This window comes from Phoxinus phoxinus (genome assembly GCF_949152265.1).
Source record: "Phoxinus phoxinus genome assembly, chromosome: 14".
NCBI classification, from domain to species: domain Eukaryota; kingdom Metazoa; phylum Chordata; class Actinopteri; order Cypriniformes; family Leuciscidae; genus Phoxinus; species Phoxinus phoxinus.
This window is the reverse complement of record NC_136889.1, coordinates 33,917,263-33,941,170: the sequence shown is the minus strand read 5'-3', so window position 1 is coordinate 33,941,170 and position 23,908 is coordinate 33,917,263. Positions and strand designations below refer to the sequence as shown.

At 43.0% G+C, this 23,908-nt stretch overlaps 2 protein-coding genes across 5 annotated transcripts in view; both read left to right on the top strand.

Annotated features, from left to right (window-relative positions):
- Positions 1-17,105, top strand: part of cox15 (cytochrome c oxidase assembly homolog 15 (yeast)) — a 25,539-nt gene extending 8,434 nt beyond the window's left edge. The window contains exons 7-9 of the mRNA XM_079634765.1: positions 1,017-1,171; positions 1,367-1,480; positions 16,447-17,105. Coding sequence (XP_079490891.1) covers positions 1,017-1,171; positions 1,367-1,480; positions 16,447-16,578 — 401 coding nt within the window. The 3' untranslated portion in view covers positions 16,579-17,105. The remainder of the gene's footprint in view (positions 1-1,016; positions 1,172-1,366; positions 1,481-16,446) is intronic.
- Positions 17,106-19,543: 2,438 nt separating this feature from the next.
- The window catches only part of LOC307010241 (neurexin-1a-like), a 152,395-nt gene continuing 148,030 nt past the window's right edge, over positions 19,544-23,908 (top strand). For all 4 annotated transcript variants that reach the window (XM_079634756.1, XM_079634753.1, XM_079634755.1 and 1 more), the window contains exon 1: positions 19,544-19,668. The gene's annotated coding sequence lies outside the window, so the exon portion shown is untranslated. The remainder of the gene's footprint in view (positions 19,669-23,908) is intronic.

Sequence of the window (23,908 nt, the reverse complement as noted above, 5' to 3'; positions counted from 1 at the left end):
TATCATATTTTAAGAAAAGGCTTGTGAATTCTAGTTGTTTTTTCACATATTTCCCTATTTTTTTTCAGGTTGTGGATTTTAATATATAATAAGAGATTCTCAAAGACTATTTTTGTAAAGTTTTTTGTTTGTTTGGTTGGTTAATAATTGCTTTTATTTCACACATTTCCCAAAATTAGCTTTTGGAATGACACGCGTTCATTTGTGTGTGCGTGTGTTTTTGTGTGTATAAGTGTGTGTGTGTGTGTGTGTTTTTTGTCTGTTTTGCACTCTTGATGTTTTAGAGATTCACCCCTTCACTGTTGAGTCTTGTTTTCTGCATCCTGGCTGATTTGTAGATTGTATGCACAAAAAAACTCTGTATTTTCATATTTTTGCCAATTTCCCATTAATTTCCTATAGGGGTCATTTTTGACCCGAAGGTCCTGAGTGTGACTATTTTTTTTTACGACCACTTAGACTTATCAAATCCTGTCCCCAATTGTTTTGGGGTGTTCATATACCAAGTACCAATAAAGTCACCAAGTTTCGGACCATTCCGATGAAGCTACGATTAAAAAAAAATATATATATTTAAACGCTTCGGGCCATTTTTGACCCGAAACACCCCAACTAAGAAACACCCCCGTCCCCATAAACAGAGTGTGTGAACCAGAGGAAGAGAGAATGGCCTTTTGTTTCTTACGCAAATTTTGGACAGACGGATGACCAGATAGACGGATATATATATATAAACCTTTTGTGTTTCTGAGAAATATTAAATAATGTGTTCATAATAATAAAACAGCTTCTAATACATGTTTTAGAAAACTAGGCTAGGTTTTTATTTTATGTACACCTATTTATTGTTTAATATTATAAAATATTTGGTATTAGTATTGTAATGTAATGTGAATTTAACTTGGAAAATGTAATCTTTCCTTTAAACCGTGACGGTCAGGAGGAACCGCTGTGAAGGCAGTGTATTCAGATTTAAAGGTGTAACTCTAGTGATGTGAAGTGTGTTTGTCTCACAGGGGCTTTTGTCGCTGGACTGGACGCAGGTTTGGTTTATAACTCCTTCCCGAAGATGGGCGAGCGCTGGATCCCCGACGACCTGCTGGCCTTCTCCCCCACCATCAAGAACATGTTCGAAAACCCCACAACCGTTCAGTTCGACCACCGCATTCTGGTACGGACGGTGTGTGTGTGCGAGCGGATGTGTTGAAGTGTGTGTGTGTGTGTGTGTTGAAGCGGATGTGTTGAAGTGTGTTTGTGTTGAAGCGGATGTGATTGAGCTGGTGTGTGTGTGTGTGTGTGTGTGTGTGTGGAAGTGGATGTGATTGAGCTGATGTGTGTGTGTGTGTGTGTGTGTGTGTGTGTGCAGGCCATCGGCTCGCTGACGGCCATCACAGGACTCTACCTGTTATCCAGACGCACACATTTACCCCGCAGAGCAAAGATCGCCATCGGCTGTCTCACCGCCATGGCCTACACACAGGTAAACAAGCCAAACTCACTCACTCACTCACACACTCACTCACTCACTCACTCACTCACTCACTCACTCACTCACTCACTCACACACTCACTCACTCACTCACACACTCACTCACTCACTCACTCACTCACACTCTCACTCACTCACTCACTCACTCACTCACTCACTCACTCACACACTCACACACTCACTCACTCACACACTCACTCACTCACACACTCACACACTCACACACTCACTCACTCACACTCACTCACTCACTCACTCACTCACTCACTCACTCACTCACTCACTCACACACTCACTCACTCACTCACTCACACACTCACACACTCACTCACTCACACACTCACTCACTCACTCACTCACACACTCACACACTCACTCACTCACACACTCACTCACTCACTCACTCACTCACTCACTCACTCACTCACTCACACACTCACTCACTCACTCACTCACACACTCACTCACTCACTCACTCACACACACACTCACTCACTCACTCACTCACTCACTCACTCACTCACTCACTCACTCACTCACACACTCACACACTCACTCACTCACTCACTCACTCACTCACTCACTCACTCACACACTCACACACTCACTCACTCACTCACACACTCACTCACTCACTCACTCACTCACTCACTCACTCACTCACTCACTCACACACTCACTCACTCACACACTCACTCACTCACACACTCACTCACTCACACACTCACTCACTCACACACTCACTCACTCACACACTCACTCACTCACTCACACACTCACTCACTCACTCACTCACTCACTCACACACTCACTCACTCACACACTCACTCACTCACTCACTCACTCACTCACTCACACACTCACTCACTCACTCACACTCTCACTCACTCACTCACTCACTCACTCACTCACTCACACACTCACTCACTCACTCACTCACTCACACTCACTCACTCACTCACTCACTCACACACTCACACACTCACTCACTCACTCACTCACTCACTCACTCACTCACTCACTCACACACTCACACACTCACTCACTCACTCACTCACTCACTCACTCACTCACTCACTCACACACTCACACACTCACTCACTCACTCACTCACTCACTCACACACTCACTCACTCACTCACTCACTCACTCACTCACTCACTCACTCACTCACTACACACTCACACTAGAGTGCGGATCGGGCCGAACTTTTCAGTCCGAGCCCGGCCCGCGTCCGACAGGCATAAAGATATTTATGTTCGAGCCCGACCCGAGACCGGCAGTTAAAATCCCATTTTTTTCCTCATACTAATGACAATTGTACGTTTGTTTGTGTGGAAAGCCGCTTTTATTAAGCAACTGTAGGAAGGCAATCGGAAATGTCAACAGGATGAGCGCATCAGCGCGCGGAGCAACAAGCGCTCTTAACACCTGGCGCGCACATTATGCACGTGTTTCGTTGTCACGGCTACATAAACAAATGTCCGCATACAGGCAGACGGATGTTATGGTAATATTTTACATGTATTTTAATCACAAAATCGAACGTTTGCATCAAGTGAAAGCATCAGGCACATCGGCCCCACTCACTCACTCACTCACTCACTCACTCACTCACTCACTCACTCACTCACTCACTCACTCACTCACTCACTCACTCACTCACTCACACACTCACTCACTCACTCACACACTCACTCACTCACTCACTCACTCACTCACTCACACTCTCACTCACTCACTCACTCACTCACTCACTCACTCACTCACTCACTCACTCACACACTCACACACTCACTCACTCACACACTCACTCACTCACTCACTCACTCACTCACTCACTCACACACTCACTCACTCACTCACTCACTCACTCACTCACTCACTCACTCACTCACTCACTCACTCACACTCTCACTCACTCACTCACTCACTCACTCACTCACTCACTCACACACTCACTCACTCACTCACTCACTCACACTCACTCACTCACTCACTCACTCACTCACTCACTCACTCACTCACACACTCACTCACTCACTCACTCACTCACTCACTCACTCACTCACTCACTCACTCACTTGTAGACCTTATATGCCTTATGCTTCGGACTCTGGGTCCGGATGAATCAGCTCAAATGATCCATAGGGAATTTTAATAACTAATCATGAATATGATTAATATTTTGCATATTTCAGTTACATTAAATTGTCGAAAGTGAAGGTGGATTATATGAATATATGAATAATCAATCACAACGAATTATAATTCCTCATTCATATATCAATAATCTTACTTAACTTCGATTATGAGATAATCTTTAAGGGAAATTAATGTAATTATCAAATCGTTGTTCGTCCGGCGACCAACCGTCAGATTAAGTGATTAATTTCTCAATAAAATTATCCTTTCTTATAAACTCCAAGAAACATTAATTTTCTGGCCGTGAACATTAATTTTCCTGTGTTTATAGAATTAAAACTAGTAAATAATAAGAGCTCTGGCAGCTCTTGGATCTTTTAATCTCATTGACGTTTGTGGTTTTACGAGCGTTTTTTCACAGACACAGTCTTGAATATATTGTTTTAATAAATGCAAACTACAGAATATAACGGATTACACATATTGATTATAGTTTTGTACATATCTTACATGTGGACAAACAAGACGAATAACAGATGAGAGAGATCAAGAGAGAGAGAGAGATTATTCTGCTTTAAGCTGGTGCTATTTAGCAGTAGTAACGCACACCTCGCACGCGCGGGGAGCGATTTACAGAGGTTTTTGGTCGTGCGTTTGAGAGAGAGAATAAGAGGGAGAGAATGAGATCGAGGGCCGGGGCGCGCTCGATTTGAATGCGGAACAGAGAGAGAGAGAGAGCGAGGGAGAGAGTGCTCTGGGGCCCGCGCTCGATTTGATTGCGGGACAGAGAGAGAGAGATAAAGAGAGGATGAGAGAGAGAGAGAAAATGGTCACGTGTGACCATAGAACAGCAAACATCACAGACCTTTGAGAGAGACATCAATCAAAACACCTTAAAACATTAAAACTCGTAGAGCTTGATACTTGCAAAGTTCGTTTGTGTGGAGCTGTGTTCAGCCTGCGTGTGTTCTTGGAGCAGAGTGCGCGCGCTCGTGCTGAGGCGTGCGTGCTTGTTGCCAGAGCAAGCTGTTCGCGGGAGTTTTTGAAGAAGGTCTCTTTGGAAGGGAAGTTGCTGAAGGAATTCAGGCTTCGTTCGTTCGACTCGTAGGTGGCAACGAACAAATGAGAATTTAAAAAGGAAACAAAAAACACTTTATAAAGGAAATAAAAGAGTGGAGGGAACTCCTGGAAGGAGTTCCAGGATCGGAGACTTTACATGACCAGGTCGGGTAGTAAGAGCAGGAAGGGGCAGGGCAGGAAGAGCGTTTGGCTTTTAAGGAATGTAAGGATAACGCCTTCTCCTGGTGGATGGTCCAATCACCTTCAGTGATTTGAGAGCGGGAGACTTTTCCTTTGTCTTGTCAAGACCCCAGTCTGTGTAGTTTATGACAGAGCTCCAGTCATTTCTATGACTGGCAAGAATTCATATCGAAATAATCATACCATTGCAGTCTATTATTGAGATTCAACTCCGTTAGATTTAGAGAATTACAACGACATCAAACACTTCAAATTAAGGTTATGTGATAACGAAGTTACATAAAATATACAGATTAGAAGCATTTAGATTTTGATTAGTACACTTTAAAACTTACATTAAATCCCAAAACCTGTCGCGACATATAAATGGCAACACAGAATGCATTTGGTAATGTTTTAAATATGATTCGTTCAATGAAAAGTCTCTTGTGTGTGTGTGCTCCAGTCTCAACGGAATGTGTGGGTGTCACGTTACGTCTCTTTGTGTGAGCCATGTTGGTGTGTGTGTGTGAGAATCACGGATTCACCAATCTGACCAGATGTCGATGTTGCTACATATCCCCCTTTTTGTTCGATTAAGTCAGAGGATGGACTTCATCGAACAACAACTTAGCACAATGGATGACAGGTGGTTTGCTAGACTGATGGCTCAGCCCACATGAGGTTGAGGTGGTCGATGGTGTGGGGTTCTGTGAGAAACCGCCGACACGGCTTTGTGAGCTTGGCTGTGGATGTTCACATCTCGTTGAGTCTGGCACAGGGTGAAGGCCAAGACGAGTGTCAGTGCGTGGTCGGTGACCTTGGAAAGATACGACAGTATCCGCTGCGGTCCAGGTTTGGACACAGGTGAGGTATTCAGGCTGGGCGGTTGCCCATGCTTGGAGGGCTGTGTTGACAGGAGCAATGTTCGTGAGTTGGGACCCCCTTTTCTCAAACCAGAGATCTCCTTCTGGATCTAGGGTGACGTTGTAGTTCTTAAAGGATGGGAGTTCCAGTGCTGTCTGGTACTCTTTGCTCGGAAGATGGTACCATGACAGGTTACTGAGGTGTGAGATGGCACCTGTCGGTACTTGAGTCGGCATACTCGGGTTGAGCAGGTTGACACGGCTGGTGGTATCATGCTGTTCGTGAGTGACAGTGGCTGTGTGCGCAGGTGTGTTAGCCAGCCATCGTTCACCTACAATCTTTGCTTGTGTTTCTGTGACTTGTGTGCGAGGCTTAGCTTCAGCAGGGCAGCGTGTGTGGCTGACCAGGGGTTGCAACTTGTAGATTCCTTCAGTGTTGTCTCTGAGGACGGGCTTGCTAGGGCAGAGAGAGTGACTGTCTTTGGTCAAGGTGCACCCGTGCAGGTTTGAGGCCGGGTACAGCAGGGTGTCGCTGTCGTGGTAGGCCACTACGTCTGGAGTGCATATCTTGAACTGGGTCCTGCTTTTCCAGGACCCGATGTTGACAATGTCTTTGAGCCTGTAGGCTCGGTTTGACTCGATGATGGGTAGGTTTAGGAGAAAACCCACTTCTCTCTGCTCGGGGTTGACGTGAAGTGGGGTGGCGCAACCCAGAGAGTAAGCAAGGTGTGTTTGTAGAGGGTCAGCTGGCGTGGTGATGCTGGAAGCCAGCACAGTTCGCACAAGGCTTAAGGGTTTCAGGTACGGTGGGATTGCACCTGTGGCTAGGCTGTCAGTGGAGGAGCTAACCTCCCACAGCATGTCTGTCGTTAGTGCTGTAAACAGCGGAGTCTGGGCAAAGTCTTTCTGGAAGATATTAAACAGCGGTTTCATTGAGTTCACAGTCTGGTTCACTGCGTTGACACTGGACATACCAATGTTAAACAGGGTTCTGGCGGCAGCCACGGCTCCGAGCAACGCTCCCAGGAACCGTTCGGATCGGTGGTTGGTGCTTAGGAGTCCTGATTGCGTAACAGTCACTTCCTCAAGTTGGTTGAGCGTGTGTTCGACCTTGGCCTTGGCATGAGAGAGGGCGTCCTCTGTCCGTTGGGCACTTGCCCAGATGTATGGGGCTGCGGTGCTGGGGTAGTGTGCTCTGTAGACCGGGCAGGACTGGATGAGTCGACCATACACTGGCTGAGTGTAGGTTCCGCAGTCGGTGATCAGAAGTCTCAGTTGTTCTCTCGGTGGCAGCTGTCCTCTGGATGGCTGACGGCACAGCATGACGACCCACAGCAGCAACCTGGTACAGATGACAGGGAGAGAGAGAGAGAAAGGGAAGGAAGAGGCAAACGAGGGTTGTCTTTGGTTGGACAGGGCAGTTCTTTTGCTTTGTGGGTGGCAGCTAGGTTTAGCTCGCCTTGGCCCATGTTTTGTCACATCTTTCTGCCAGCCTGTCGCTTGCTTCAATGTCTCGTCAGTGACTCTGGTGCTGTGTTGTGCCGCACATGATGCGTCATAGATAAACATTGGCATGACCCCCCTTTTGCAACTGTTCAGCACAAGCTGTTGCGCTGTGATGTCAACAGGTGCAGAACCCGTAATGTTGTGTGTATGCAGCGTGTGCATGTTATGCAGCGGATTGAGGCACTGGCTGTCAGTGAGCTCAGACGGCGTGCAAGGGAGGCAGGAGGGGTATAAGTGGAGGCAATGCCAAGTCGTTGTTGTGGTGTCAGAAGCCCGCATGTCCGCTATGTTGGGTGTTGCAGACAGCGGAGCCCGCGTAAGCGGCACAGGGTTAGGCAGTGTAGCCTGTAAAAGTCTTATGCAGTGTGTAGTCGTTGCAAAAGTGAGGGCGGGTGGGTGGGTCGGGTGTGACCACCGCTTCCCGTTTAGTGCGCCAGGCTTGGCGCGGGCATGAGTTTGGTCATGTGGCTGCAGGTCAGTCTTGACCTTGGCGCAGCATTTGTTAAAGTCTTTTGTGGGCTGGAAGATGCAGGGTAGCGAACTTGAAACTTGACCTGTTGCTAAGTCTGTGTCGTTGTGACTGGCTGTGGGAGTTCCCATGAACTGTGTGACCTGACAGTCTGGCTCTGTGGAAAGTCTCGTGACCTCTGTGATCTGACAGTCTGGCTCGGGTGGCCTGTGTGACTGGATGGGGAGAGGTTCTGGCACTTGAGCCCAAAGAGTTCGCTTTTTGAAGTCCAGTAAGGGCTCGAAACGATCCAGCAGGTCTTTGCCAATGATGAGTGGATGAGTGTTCATTGGTGAAACGTACACAGGGTGAGTCAGCGACATAAAACCTATTGACAGGTGGATTAGAGTTAGCTGTTCGAGCCGGATGTTATTTTGGCTGTATGAATGCACATTTAGCTCACAAGTGTGGGATTCAAGAGTTCGATTCTGTCTCTTAGCTTCAACTTTGAGTCTTTTGAAAAGTTGAGATGAGATCACAGTGAGGTCTGCTCCTGTGTCTATCAAGGCTTCAAGTTTCACTTCCTTCTCCAAAGTGCAGGCTAGGTAGGGTTTCCTGGTCACCCCCCTTTCAAGAAGGTTTCCCAGAAACTGTGGCACCGGGGCTGTTGTTGTCAGCCGGAGTGAATGGTAGGTGTTGTCAGTTTGTGATGCAACAATGAGTGAGTGAGTGGAGCTGCTATTTGGTGATGTAACAGCAAAGTTCATGGGTTGCGATTTGATAACAATGTCTGGTGGGTTGTCCCCGGGAGGGACGTGTGGCTTGCTGCGGGGGCAGCTAGCCGGAACAGCACTTCCTGGGACTTTGTGATGTTGGTCCCAGGTGTGATGTGTTGTGCTGTTTCGTGTGGGGTGTACAGCTGTCAGCTGTGGTGCTAGAGTGGAGCTGTCAGTGTGTGATGTGACAGCTAGCTCTGTAGTCTGTGGGGGACGAGCAGTGTTCGTGGTGCTTGGCTCAGGCAGATGGCAGTCAGACAGGGTGTTGGTTTCAGTTCTTATGCTTAGACATAAGATGTCTGGTTCGTCCTTGTCTCTCTTGCGATGTTTCTTGTGAAGAAACTCTTTCAGCATCCTCACGATCTCTGCTGTCTCCGACGTGGCTGCACTGTGTTTTTCTGGTGTGCGATGAGGCTTGGGCTTACCAGTAGCATGTCGAGAGGGGTTCCAGGGCGGCTTTCTGGGCTTGGAGTTCTGGACGGCGGGTGATGCTGGTCCCAGAACCTCTTAGAGCGCTCGCTCCGATGCTTTGGATGAGCACCGTCACGGTTGTGCTGCCCTTTGCTGGCTTGGAACGGTCTTGACTCTCTGTGGTAAAGTCTGTGACTGTGGTGCTGTTGGGCACCCTCTGTGTCTAGCTCTGAGCAGTGCTCAGAGACAGAGTCGATTGTGGGGTCTTTTACAGTCCTTTTGGAAATAGTCTTTTGCTTGGTGTAAGCTTTGTGGACCAAGTCACGTAGCTGTTGAGTGGACATGCTACGTGGACAGGCCAGAACGCCTAAGTGATGACTCACTGTGGGATGCAGATTTCGGAGGAACAGCGTCCTGAAGTTGACATCTTCTTCCATACCGGGCATGTTTCGTGCTCCGAAGTAGGCGTGTCGGAGTCGGCCGTAGTAGGTCTGTGGGTGTTCAGGTTGGGCCTGTTTGATGTCCATGGCGGCGATGAACCCTTGTTCTGATTCTGGATCAGAGAATTCACGGATCAAAGCTTGTCGCAGCTGCTGGTAGTCCCTTTTGACAGTCTCTGGTTGACGGTCTAGGAAGCTGCGCACGTCACGGCTAGACGTAATTCTGAGCAGGTAAAACTTGTCCCAAGCTGTCACGTTGGCGACAGTTTGCAGGTGAAAGTCAATGTCTTGAAGGTAAGCATGTGCATCATGGCCTCCTGCAAGGTTTGGAGTGAACGTGGGGATGTTTCTGGCCAACTTGTCAAGGTTTGTGGGGGAAGAGCTGTGGCTGGGGGCCCAATCCGTCTGGGGGGGATTCTGACCCTTTTCAGCTCCGCCCCCTTCAGCTTTGGGAGCCGTGCCGCGTTGAGCGGTAAGTGTCCTCTGTGAGGGCTCCCCCCTTTCTGCTGACAGGGGTTTCTGTTGGCTGGCTGGTGTGTACCGGCTGGTCAGGGGAAACTTTGTGGTGTGTGTTTCCCCTACCCGGTCACTGTTAAGTCTGTAAGAATGTCTCAGTTCTCTGCGAACAATGTCAAGTTCATCTTGGAGATCGTGTCTCTGCAGAGTAAGCTCATGGATTTCAGCTCTGGCCACCCGTAAGTGTTTTTCACAGGCTGTGACGTTAGCAGTTCTTTCTTTCAGTTCAGTGTTGGCTCTCTCTAGGAGAGCGTCACTTTGTTGGAGTCTTTCGTCGCGCTTTTGTGACTCCGTGTCCGTTTCATCCTCTCCCTGGGTCTTGAGAAGAAGCTGGTCTAGATGACTTTGGGTGTGGGCCTGGTTCCTCCGGGCCTCCTCTGCTTGAAGCTTTAGCGCTGCTGCTTCCTGCTCCAGGTTGATGTGGCTCCTTTCGCTGAGCCGTGCCTGGGCGACGAGTTTGTGAGCGAGGCTTCCGACGATCTTGGCCCAGTCCTTGTAGCTGTAGCTCTGTGTCGGATCATGGGTCATCAGTTCGACCAGGTCGGTGTCCAGCTGTTCTCGGCTCAGGGGCTCTGCGTCACCGGTGTCTCTGGGCAGGAAGTCGGTCGTCATGGCTCTCAACCACGACTCTAGTTCGTCCCACTGGGCAGCCATACTGGACGGCCTTCTGCCTCACTGTAGGCGAGAGAGAACACAGAACACACACACAAAGAGACCAATGCAAGTTTGTTTTAAGGTTAACGAGCTATAATCATACGGCTATGCCGTTTATGAGAATTTTGGGGCTAACTGATGCCAACAGTTAGACAATTTGCGGAGCCAATTACTCGGGTCGACTGAGGACCTGCGACTATAGGTCGTGACGAGCAGTAGCCTGGCGTGTCACGTGGTGGCACCGGCTGCTGGTGGTCACTCTACTACTTGGCTTCTTGGTGGCTCTCTCAGGTCACTGTTTCTAGGTGAAATGAAAGAAACAAATCACAACAGAACAAAGGATAGAACAGATCAAAGTGAAAAAAGATCAAACAATAGTAACACGGTATGTGTTAGAGAGAATAAGGAGGCCTAAGCCTATTACCACTGCTAGAGTTTACGATAGGGCCTACAGGTGAGTGGGGGCCATCGGGGTAGAAAACCTAGGAAGATGGTGAGGCTTGGAGAAAAAGATATGGGCCAAACACTTAAATGACCGGGGAATATCTAATATTCTGTGGCTTATACTAAGTGTATGGGTTTTACCTTATTTAGTTTGCCTGGGGTGAAATGAGGTCACTCAGGTGGGAGCCGGCGGCGCGGTCAACCTTCTTGACGGTCCCAAACACTCGACCGCAGTGGACCCGGGCCCTCTGTTACTCTGTGTACCACGGTGCGACCTTCCCAAACAACTTGCGACCTTAAACACAACCTGGCAACACCAAGGTGTCAACTGCCAGACAGCACGACAAAATTGGGTTTTCCCCGGAACCCTGCCCCTGCAGCAGGCCCTGGTTCAGGTACTTGTCCCGAAATTGCCTTGTGTGTCAGCTGGCGTGGTTGACTTTACCCTTGGAGTGCTAATTTGCTGATGTAGCAGTTGCGTGCCGCCCCAATGGTAAGAGACAGAAGAGTCCGAGACTCACGCACGGCCGGTGTCGGTCGTGACGGCCAGGTGACCCCGCTCGCTGGAAACCGACCAGAGATGACTGTCAAATCACCCCCGCGCCCTAGGGAGAACTACATATGGATACACAAAGAGGGGTAAACAGGTGAAAGTTAAAGTCAATTAAGGCTTTCTTGTTTAAACCAAGTTTAGTAATTATGTATGTAGAAGTAAAGGCAAAGGCTTTGAAATAATGGTAAAACAAAAAGGGAATTATGATACTGTTGGTGATTATCAGAATAACCTAACCTAAAAGAGAGATGAGAAAAATTAGGAATAATAATAAAAAAAAGTAATAATTTTTTTTTGGAAAAAAAAAATTAATTAAAAAAAAAATTAATAAAATAAAATAATGAAAAGACAGGATGAACCCAGAAGAAGAGACAGGCCGCAGTAGTGGGTTTGTCCCACAAAGGGGCGTATCTCCTTTCCGTGGTCGACCTGGTTGAACAGACAAACTTATTCAAATTGAATTCAAACTGGTTTAAATCAAATTTAAATAAGCCTGTGCGGAAAATGAAATTAATCAGAATGATATTTCATAATAATCCAGATAACATCAAAGTATCAGTAATCACTATGAAATAATCAGAAGGGAGAGATGAAATAAGTACACACTTCAAAAGAGTGAAAGGGGAAAAAGAGTGGAACCGACTTAGTATCCACAAGGCCACACGGTGGCGCTGTTTCCTTCTAGTGGATCTCAGTGGCTGACAGCCAAACACAATTTAAATCCAAAATTTAAATCTGGTTTAAACTCGAATTTAAATAAGCGTGTAAGGGAATTTGAGAAATCAGAATGATATTGTACAATAATTAAGATGCATTAAAGTATCAGTAATTATTATAAAATAATCAGACGAGAAAACAGAAATAAAGCAATTCACACAGAATTGGAAACAGAAAAGCGAGTTGAATGAACCGCTTTAGCGGGAGGCGGCCACTGGGTGGCGGACTTCCCTCTAACTGGGCTCTCAATGGCTGGGCTGGGATTTAATTTAAGTTTTAATTCAAATCTTGTTTGAACCAAACTAAAAGTAAATGTACCAGTCAAAAGCAGGAAAATTGTCTAACACGAAATAATATTCGCACGAGCAAAGCTGGAAATGCCAATAATTATTGAGAATTTAGACATAAGCTAATTCACTATTCATCATAGAACACTTGAATTTAGCAGTACGAGAGCATTATCTGAAACGGCCACGAGATGGCGTAGTTGCGCACATGCAGGCTGACGTCAGTGGGAGGCGGTGCTCACGCAGGGTGACGTCGTTGGGGCGCGTATTTTGAGGCTTAAACCCCTAAAGGACCTCTGGTGTTTAGTCCGCGGAATTACAACCAGTTTTAAATGTGACTCTAAAGAGCTCAGAGCGTTCAGCTCAGTCACGTGCTGATTTTCTGCAATAAAATCACAAAGGAAACAAGATCTCTACAGATCTTCGGGTGCTATACTGCACAAGAGAGAACGTGTCAGGACTTCTTCACTGCACTTTATTACTCAAATGTGGAAAACAGGAATTATCATCTGTTGTTGGGTTCCCGTAAACATTTAACCACAATAGCACTTATGATTTAAAAATGTCTTAGGTTTACAAAATGGGTAGCTAATCCAATTTTCGACCAGGAGTTATCGTTATTTTAACGATCTAATATTATTATTAGGCCTATTATCGAAACGGAGGAGACTCGCTCTGTTCCAATCTACCGCGTGAACAAAGAAACTCGTTTGATTTCAAGCGGGCTAAAGCAATATTAATTACAGGCTGAACAGAGATTCTTTTCTCTAGGACATTTACCGGTATTGTCACTTCCAGCGTCTGTTAATATGCTTGAGCTGAGCTGGCTCGGCGCCAGTCAGTTCTTCAGTGAGCGCGCGTGGGTTCGCATTTGGGCGCGCGCGTTTCCTCACTGAACCGCGTGGACTCTCGCTGGAGCGCGCGCGTTACATTAATACACAATATAGACAAACTGTAAACTATATTTGCTCGCAAAACACAAAGTTTGAGATCGCCCAAATTTTCTCCACCAAACAATGTAGACCTTATATGCCTTATGCTTCGGACTCTGGGTCCGGATGAATCAGCTCAAATGATCCATAGGGAATTTTAATAACTAATCATGAATATGATTAATATTTTGCATATTTCAGTTACATTAAATTGTCGAAAGTGAAGGTGGATTATATGAATATATGAATAATCAATCACAACGAATTATAATTCCTCATTCATATATCAATAATCTTACTTAACTTCGATTATGAGATAATCTTTAAGGGAAATTAATGTAATTATCAAATCGTTGTTCGTCCGGCGACCAACCGTCAGATTAAGTGATTAATTTCTCAATAAAATTATCCTTTCTTATAAACTCCAAGAAACATTAATTTTCTGGCCGTGAACATTAATTTTCCTGTGTTTATAGAATTAAAACTAGTAAATAATAAGAGCTCTGGCAGCTCTTGGATCTTTTAATCTCATTGACGTTTGTGGTTTTACGAGCGTTTTTTCACAGACACAGTCTTGAATATATTGTTTTAATAAATGCAAACTACAGAATATAACGGATTACACATATTGATTATAGTTTTGTACATATCTTACATGTGGACAAACAAGACGAATAACAGATGAGAGAGATCAAGAGAGAGAGAGAGATTATTCTGCTTTAAGCTGGTGCTATTTAGCAGTAGTAACGCACACCTCGCACGCGCGGGGAGCGATTTACAGAGGTTTTTGGTCGTGCGTTTGAGAGAGAGAATAAGAGGGAGAGAATGAGATCGAGGGCCGGGGCGCGCTCGATTTGAATGCGGAACAGAGAGAGAGAGAGAGCGAGGGAGAGAGTGCTCTGGGGCCCGCGCTCGATTTGATTGCGGGACAGAGAGAGAGAGATAAAGAGAGGATGAGAGAGAGAGAGAAAATGGTCACGTGTGACCATAGAACAGCAAACATCACAGACCTTTGAGAGAGACATCAATCAAAACACCTTAAAACATTAAAACTCGTAGAGCTTGATACTTGCAAAGTTCGTTTGTGTGGAGCTGTGTTCAGCCTGCGTGTGTTCTTGGAGCAGAGTGCGCGCGCTCGTGCTGAGGCGTGCGTGCTTGTTGCCAGAGCAAGCTGTTCGCGGGAGTTTTTGAAGAAGGTCTCTTTGGAAGGGAAGTTGCTGAAGGAATTCAGGCTTCGTTCGTTCGACTCGTAGGTGGCAACGAACAAATGAGAATTTAAAAAGGAAACAAAAAACACTTTATAAAGGAAATAAAAGAGTGGAGGGAACTCCTGGAAGGAGTTCCAGGATCGGAGACTTTACATGACCAGGTCGGGTAGTAAGAGCAGGAAGGGGCAGGGCAGGAAGAGCGTTTGGCTTTTAAGGAATGTAAGGATAACGCCTTCTCCTGGTGGATGGTCCAATCACCTTCAGTGATTTGAGAGCGGGAGACTTTTCCTTTGTCTTGTCAAGACCCCAGTCTGTGTAGTTTATGACAGAGCTCCAGTCATTTCTATGACTGGCAAGAATTCATATCGAAATAATCATACCATTGCAGTCTATTATTGAGATTCAACTCCGTTAGATTTAGAGAATTACAACGACATCAAACACTTCAAATTAAGGTTATGTGATAACGAAGTTACATAAAATATACAGATTAGAAGCATTTAGATTTTGATTAGTACACTTTAAAACTTACATTAAATCCCAAAACCTGTCGCGACATATAAATGGCAACACAGAATGCATTTGGTAATGTTTTAAATATGATTCGTTCAATGAAAAGTCTCTTGTGTGTGTGTGCTCCAGTCTCAACGGAATGTGTGGGTGTCACGTTACGTCTCTTTGTGTGAGCCATGTTGGTGTGTGTGTGTGAGAATCACGGATTCACCAATCTGACCAGATGTCGATGTTGCTACACACTCACTCACTCACTCACTCACACACTCACACACTCACTCACTCACTCACTCACTCACTCACTCACTCACTCACACACTCACACACTCACTCACTCACACACTCACTCACTCACTCACTCACTCACTCACTCACTCACTCACTCACTCACTCACACACTCACTCACTCACACACACACACACACTCACTCACTCACTCACTCACTCACTCACTCACTCACTCACACACACACACACTCACTCACTCACTCACACACACACTCACTCACTCACACACACACACTCACTCACACACACACTCACTCACTCACACACACACACTCACTCACTCACTCACTCACTCACTCACTCACTCACTCACTCACTCACACACACACACAAACACACACTCACACACACACACAAACACACACTCACACACACAAACACACACTCACACACACTCACACTCACTCACACTCACTCACTCACACACTCACTCACTCACTCACTCACTCACACACACAAACACACACTCACACACACAAACACACACTCACACACACTCACACTCACTCACACTCACTCACTCACTCACTCACTCACTCACTCACTCACTCAGGTCCTGCTAGGCCGTTCGTTTGTCTAATAATTTGAATCTTGACTCATCAGGAGTTTTTATTTATTTATTTTTATTTATAGGGGCAATGCACATTAATAAACATAACTGTAAACGTGCCAGAATTTTCCCAAAGGTCTATTTTTCATCTGTAGACCCTTGACAGAATGTTAAAAAGTCACCCTAAAAACAAAGTTTGTACTGTTGTACTTGCCAAGTTTTACTGTGTATTCGGCTGCAACATATCAAATGGCTTAATGCATATCCGGACATAAATGTGTTATAATTATTTATTTATTTGAGTAGTAAGATTAAAGCGACTCACACTAGCAGCGGTGTGCTGAGCGTGTGCTGAGCGTGTGCTGAGCGTGTGCTGAGCGTGTGCTGAGCGTGTGCTGAGCGTGTGCTGAGCGTGTGCTGAGCGTGTGCTGAGCGTGTGCTGAGGTGTCTGCTGTGTTCCTCAGGTGGTCCTGGGCATCAGCACGCTCCTGCTGTACGTCCCCACGCCGCTCGCTGCCACACACCAGTCCGGCTCCGTGGCGCTGCTCAGCTTCGCCGTCTGGGTCCTGGCCGAGCTGCGCAAGGCCGTCAAGTAGAGCAGAGCAAGCTTCATGCTGCCGGAACATATTTATTACTGAACTGTGCTTTATACATGGGTTTATATGAAGTGCATTTAGACCAAACACAAGGTGTACGTGTGAAACTCATAACTGTTTAAATATTTGTACATGTTTCGTTTATCAAAAAAAAGAAGATTGTACTGTATGACTGCCTTTCCAACTAAATAAAATGATCATCTGTTTACTTCATTGCTTTTATCAGGGCATTCATCTCACATTGAGTGACTGCAATATATATTATAAAACACAATAACTCTACTTTCGGTTTGTTGTAATGACTTGCATTACATTTATGGTGATTTAAGTGAAATGTCAATTATCATAATAATAAACAAAGTGATTACTCTTGCAACTAAGTTGTTACTCTAAATCTGATCTGTCATTTTGGGTCATTATGGTTTTAAATTTACCATGAAATAAAAACAGACAAATCTTTTTTAGTTTGTTTTATGGAGTATTGCAGTGTTTATTTTTGTGTGTGTCATTTTTTTATTTTCCGTTTCAAGAAAAAACACAGAAAGCAGGCCTTCAATACTTTCGTAAATCAAAGACACTTGTAAGTCTATGCATTACATATATACCAAAACATTATTATTAATAATAATAATAAAATATATATATATATATATAAAAACGGTTATCAATACAGAGTGTATTAGGCCTGGAAACAAATTTCACAAGTGATACCAATGCTTTATCGTTCCTCCTCTTAACAGTAATTACATACAACAAAACATGGGGAGATATTTACAGCAAATTCCAAAAGTAAAAGAAAGGGAAATAACCTTTCAAAGGAGGTCTGGGCGTACTGGTTTAATGTAATCAAACCATTTACTTCATATTTGAGGAAGTCTTCCCTTAATGCTCTTAAGGAGAAAGATAATTTTTCCATCACATGCGTATATATTATGTATTATATCAATCCACTCCTTCACTGTGGGTGACACTGGTTTTAACCAATTTATGGTAATTACTTTTTTACTAGCTGGAGAAAGGAGAATTAACAATAACTTCGTAATTGAGGAGATATTACCCACGTACAGAAATCCACAGGTAAAGTCCATCTCTACCCCAAAGACAGCCTTCAGAGCTCCTCTAATATGGAAGCGTATGGGCAGCAAATTTCAATTTGAAATGTAATATGGAAAATGGCAATGCATTTCTGTATTTAAATTTTATTTTTCCCATAATTTGTGCAACGTTTGGTGCAAAATTAAAATTAAAATTCAATTGTATAATTTACATTTGCCAGTTCATACACTAGTTTTAATATGTAAATTGAATACATACTTTAACGCTTTAAAAGTTTTAAAATTAAAATGTATTACAGAAATGAGTAGATACGTTTACCATGTTCAAGCAAAAACTGTAGCAAAATTGTAATTTAAATGTTATTTTTTCTTAATTGCATTTACACTCACAGTTAAGAGACTTGGGATTGCATTTCCATTAAGTGTCCCGCAATGAATGTAGCAAAATTCAATGTGCAATTTGAAAATGCATTCTGAGTCTGCGATGTTGTGTAAATTACAGTACTAGTGTATGCTAATGTTAGCTATATATTTCGTTTAGTATTCATCCTTTTATTCTTGCCGTTCGGAAAAGTGTTGAATATCTTGGTCAGGTATTTTATAATATTTTAACTTTATGCCAAAGTTATAAGCCATAATGAATCCAAAATGACTTTAATGATGAGTAATTAACATTTCAGCACACTTGAACAGACAGCGATTTAAGCGTTTTTGTTTTGTTGTTGTTGTACCCACTTGCACACATGTTTAGTTTTTCCTTTTATTTGCTAGAGTCATTCGTTTCTAATTTGTTATTGTGTTTTCTGATTTGTTATATTGTTTTTGGAAATGTTATTGTGTTTTCTAACTTGTGAATTTGTTTTTAGTCTTTCCATTGCGTTTATACATTTGTTGTTTTGTGTTCGGAATTGTGGTTTGTTTTGCACTTCTCGGTCACCGTAGTATGCCGCGAAAAACACACAACACACATCTAAAACGGGAAAGAGCTTTGCGATCGACTGACCAACTAGATTTGACAAGAATCTGATGTATATTTTCACAGACTGCAGAAAGCTACAGAACAGAGAAACAAATGCATCGCTGCAATTCACAGAAACTGGACTCCGGGCAGCGAAAGGTGGATTGCAGTTAATTTTTTTTTGTCAATATGCTGGTTTAGGGTTAAACTCAGCAAAAAATGACGTCATCGCGGTGTGGGTGGTGTAAAATAGTGTGAATATACGACCACCATGTATTTATTATGTTTATGAATACGACCGCCCGCACCGCGATGACGTCATTTTTGCCGCTGTCCGAGGTGCTGCAGAGCCAGAGTCGCGTCACGTGACCAGGAGTGTGTAAGATATATTTTTGTGTGTGTTCCAATTTGCTCAAATAGCAAAAGAAGAACTCCACAATAGTGTTTCCACAACTTTATAAAAGAGGAATTTTTTTTATAACGGCAGTCGGAAGAAAGATGTTAATTTTCCCGCCTCTCACGCTGTGTTTCGTCAAGGAGTTTTTTGTTGTTGTATCAATTGATGATAATATAATTCAAGGTATAGTAGTGTAATAAATGTACATAGATTTAATATATAGCCTGTGTGTGTGTGTGTGTGTGTGTGTGTGTGTGTGTGTGTGTGTGTGTGTGTGTGTGTGTGTGTGTGTGTAAACTTTGCAGGATTTACGATGCTGATGACCGTTAAAACCACAGCGCATCATCAGTCTGGGGAAAGGCTCCATTACAAACACCCTCACAGGTCACAGCTTTGTTTTTTCTTCTTTTCTTTTTTTTGAGATGCAAAGGTAATATAACACAAAGTATGGTGTTGTAAATGTTCATACAAAAACAAAAAAGAGAAAATAAAAAAAAAACTTTGCAGGATTTACGATCTGATGACCGTTAAAACCAGGTTAAACCGCGTCATCACAGTCTGAGAGGGTCCACATCATCGCGGGCTTTATTTAGCAGACATTTTCTCCTCGCAGCTTCACCTCAACAATAACTTTGTAAAACTATCGTCTTCATCGCCCGACGACAGCCACGGCGCACTGGGTAAACCAATTCTCATGTCATTTGAACGATGTTTATGTGTATGTTGTGCGTCTATATTCCGCATATGTTTAGTCACAGAAACAGATGCGCTTGTGTCACGATAGTTTCGGTTTTGTACGAAATGATCAATATCTTTCTGTCTTGAATGGATTCGGATTAGCTCGATTAATGCTGTTTGATGATGACATACGCTTTATAACATACATTCAACATGAATATACTTGAATGTGATCTGATCTTGAGGAATACGAGCTCGTGTGGGAGTTTTGCTGCGTATGGGGCGTTTCTATCGCATCTGGATCTCCATTAATGACTAATAAACTGCGCATCTGTATTATTATACATCTGGAAATGAAAGGATGAGCTGGTGCGTTGTGCTTTATGAAGTATGTAAGATTGTACACGCAAAAATAACAAACGAAACCCAACACCCTTATATTGTGTTATTGATGTAGGCTATACAGGTATAATCTTTATTATAGAGACATAAGAATCAATCGTGATATGGACAAAATTATGGAATATGTTCTCATCCGTGATGATTTATACAGATGCTAAAATATGTGAAATAAATTTGGCTAGTTGTGACGTTTTTCTCCAGTAAATATCAGGTTAGAAAGGTTTATTTTCCTTTGTGTGTGTGTGTAGACACATGCATTAAAGACTTGTTTACTAAACTATTAGACATTAGAGAAAATATTCCTTTAGTGGGGCATGTTGTCACAGTGGTCATCTGGTGTTTATTGTACTAATAACTTTGGATGAAACATGAAAAACCAACTTCTACAACATATCCATTAATTACCATTAAATAAGCAAAGTAAAGAATTTATGAATAAAAACATTAATGAGAATTAAAACAAAAACAAAGTTTACTTAATGAAATGACAACAAATCAAATCTGTGACTCTCATATAAATGTGACAACTTGCTTTGACCTGATAAATATTTTGTTACACTTTATTTTAAGGTATCAGTATTAAGTGTAATTATACATGTAAGTACTTATAGTAAGGTTTTGGATAGTAATTCCTTCCGATGGATTTGGTAACACTTGCTTCATTAATAGTGGGTTACCATGCTCTTCACTTCAGAGTTAATTAGACATTATGCATTATTCATGTTAATTATGAACCTGTATTAGCCTACTTCTTATAGTCCTCTGGGAAGTATGAAAAAATAGTAGTTATTGATTAGCTAATAATGAATTTGCACATTCATCTGAGCGCTATTACTCACTAATTCATTAATCAGAGTTTCTTGTTAGTTACTAGAGTGTTAATAGTGTGTTACTCAAATTTTATTCGTATTCGTTAATGAAGGAACATTGTTATGAAGTGTTGCCATAACTGGTTAAATCCATGTTAAATTTAGGCTATAAAAACTGATGAAGAAGTGGAAGAACTGCAAAGGTCTCCATGCCCTGGGCTGGCCATGATCTATTGGATTTGATCGTTATTTACAACACATCAACTTTGTAATTTGATGCAATTTTCTGGAAGTTTTCCGTAATAATAATAATGTAAGTAGAACAGAAAGCTGTAAAGGCCTTGATGTGAATAACATCTCCACATGGATCAGTCTCTTTTATTTCTCTTTTATTAGACAAAAAGAAATGCACATTAACTGTAATGGAAACATTTGGAGAAGAAACTCCTGAATTCATTAGGAATATAAAATAATAATAAAGTATATAACTGAATAAATGATTCATAACTGGAATAATCTTCAGACTAAGCTTTGCTTCTGAGGCCTTGCTGTGAGTCTGATCATTCTGAAACTCGGGATAACACGTTGGTTAATGACGTCACGCATGTGGTGGAGTAATTCATTACTTTTAATGAATCTGTTTAAGATCGAATAAACGCTAGATGTTTTGCTAAATTACGGACATGGCATCTGAGGAATATTTCTAATTTTTCTCAGTTATTTTGCTTTATTTCCAGATTCGATCATAGACTCGTTCTTACGCACTAGAGCTCGTTCACACATGCGCACTCTTCAGAAACTACACTTTAAATCCAGGGCCGGATTACGAACTCAGACGCCCCTGGGCACAATGTTTTGTAGGCACGCCAAATGTATATGTTTGTCCAAGGACATTTTAATTTGGCATTAACAGTTTTATTGACTTAAAAGGAACTTTATTGTACTAGGATTTTGTAAAACTACACTCTAATAAATGCTGGGTTGTTTTAACACAATTTTGGGTCAAATATGGACAAACTCAGCCGTTGGGTTACATTTTTAAATTACATTTTTAACCCAACGTTTGGGTTTGTCCATATTTGACCCAAAATTGGGTTGAAACAACCCAGCATTTTTTAAAGTGTATGTTGGGTCCCCCGCGATAATTTTTTGAACAAAGTAAGAGCATTGACTTGTACCTGGACATTAAAGAGCGCTCAAACATCCTTTTAGTTATGATATAGTCTCAGTCTACATCACTGGTGTTTTAGGATGCCAAACAATTATAATAATAATATAATAATGATTTATATAATTATTCTGACGTAAAATCCATATAGCCTATAAAGGTACTGTATAAATGAAAATGAATATTTCAAAAGTATATTTTACATTACACTCTAGAAAAATTACAATACTTTTGTCATAATGTCTTCACTTGCAATAAATAAACCCTTGAGCTTTTATTTAGGAGAAAACACCAGATCCCCTGCTGATCGCGTGAGCAACGTGCGCACTTCTCTTTAAAGGTACAATATGTAATATTTGTGCATTAAAATATCCCAAAGTGTTATATATTTTGTTAAGTTGATTACTTACAATATCACAAATGTTTCCAACTATTTTTAAATCGTGAGAAAATTGTGATTTTAACCGAGGAAGCGGAGCGTGTGAGCGGGTGAGGGAGTCGCCAGCCAATGCGTCATATCCGCGTCACCCTCGGTGTCCGCTCGCACTGCGCGGAGTCCTGGACACATGCGGAGTTGTAGTTGTAGCGTCTATCAAGCAACAAACGTTAGCTTGTGTCGCGCAGTCGTTATGAACACAATTATTCTTTACCGATTGCAGCCGGTTCTGTCGACAAACACAAGTCCCATAACCGTACGGGTCAATGTTATATACTCCAAATGTAGCATTCGGTAATAGTTATGTTTATGTGAGGAAAGTATTATTGCTTTAGGCTTGTGTTTAGTTTATTGACATTGTTTATCACGTCTGGTGTTTATGGCCATGTAAATAAATATAGCATGTGTTCTACATAAAGATTAATCCGTCTTTTGGCAAATGAAGTGTGTGTTCGAATGCACTTTTACAACAATGGTTTAGAACACGTAAAACTGCGCGGCGTTATCACAACAATGAGTTCGACAAATAGGCCTACAGTAACATCTATGATAACCAATTTAGTGTTAATCCTTACTTTTCTTGCGGTTAATATTCATTTTATTTCACAATTATGAAATAAAAGCATGTCATTAAACGCAACATTTATAAAAATAGAGCTTTACCTCATCCATGAACATGATTTTTCGATTCCCGTCTAGGGATGTTAACCGATGACTGTTTGACCGATGGTTGACCGTATCAACGTTAACCGATCAAAGTTTTCGGCAGTCGGTAAAAAAAAAGAAAAGAAAAAGTGATCTCTAAATTAGTCTATTATAGACAGTGGACTAAACGCTACTACAGTTAGCATCTCATTCCAAGATCTTTTTGTGTGAAGTGAACAAATCCCTCACACTCAATCTTTCATAACTCGCCTGTTTGTACTTAATAAACCAATAAAAACATTCGGCGCGAGTTCACAGCGTTTGGGTTCGCGCGCTCACAAGGTTTGCAGAAAGTAAAGGCTACAGGCTAACACACTCGCGGTTAGAGCCAGCGCAGACGACAGGAGGAAGCGTGCAGAAAATAGTAGTGTGTGTGTGGGACCATTTCACCAAACAGAATGACACAGATGTAACTTGTGTGATACAGTGCTTAAATATGAAAATACATTTCAGTGGTAACAGATAAGGTGACGATGATCATCATCTTTCTTTATTATTGTTAGCACTACCTCAAACTAAAGCGGCGTCTCTTCGGTTCGGAGCTGTCATTTTCTGAAATGAGCCGCGGCAATGTTTCAAATGAGCTTCTAACGCTAGACAAACGCCTTTATTTTCAACGCGATCACCTTGTACCCAAACCATTTCGAAACTAAGGAGCCATTTGTCCGCCGATTACATACAAGCTCCTCGGCGCCGCGTTTGCGGGACTTATGTTTCACGCT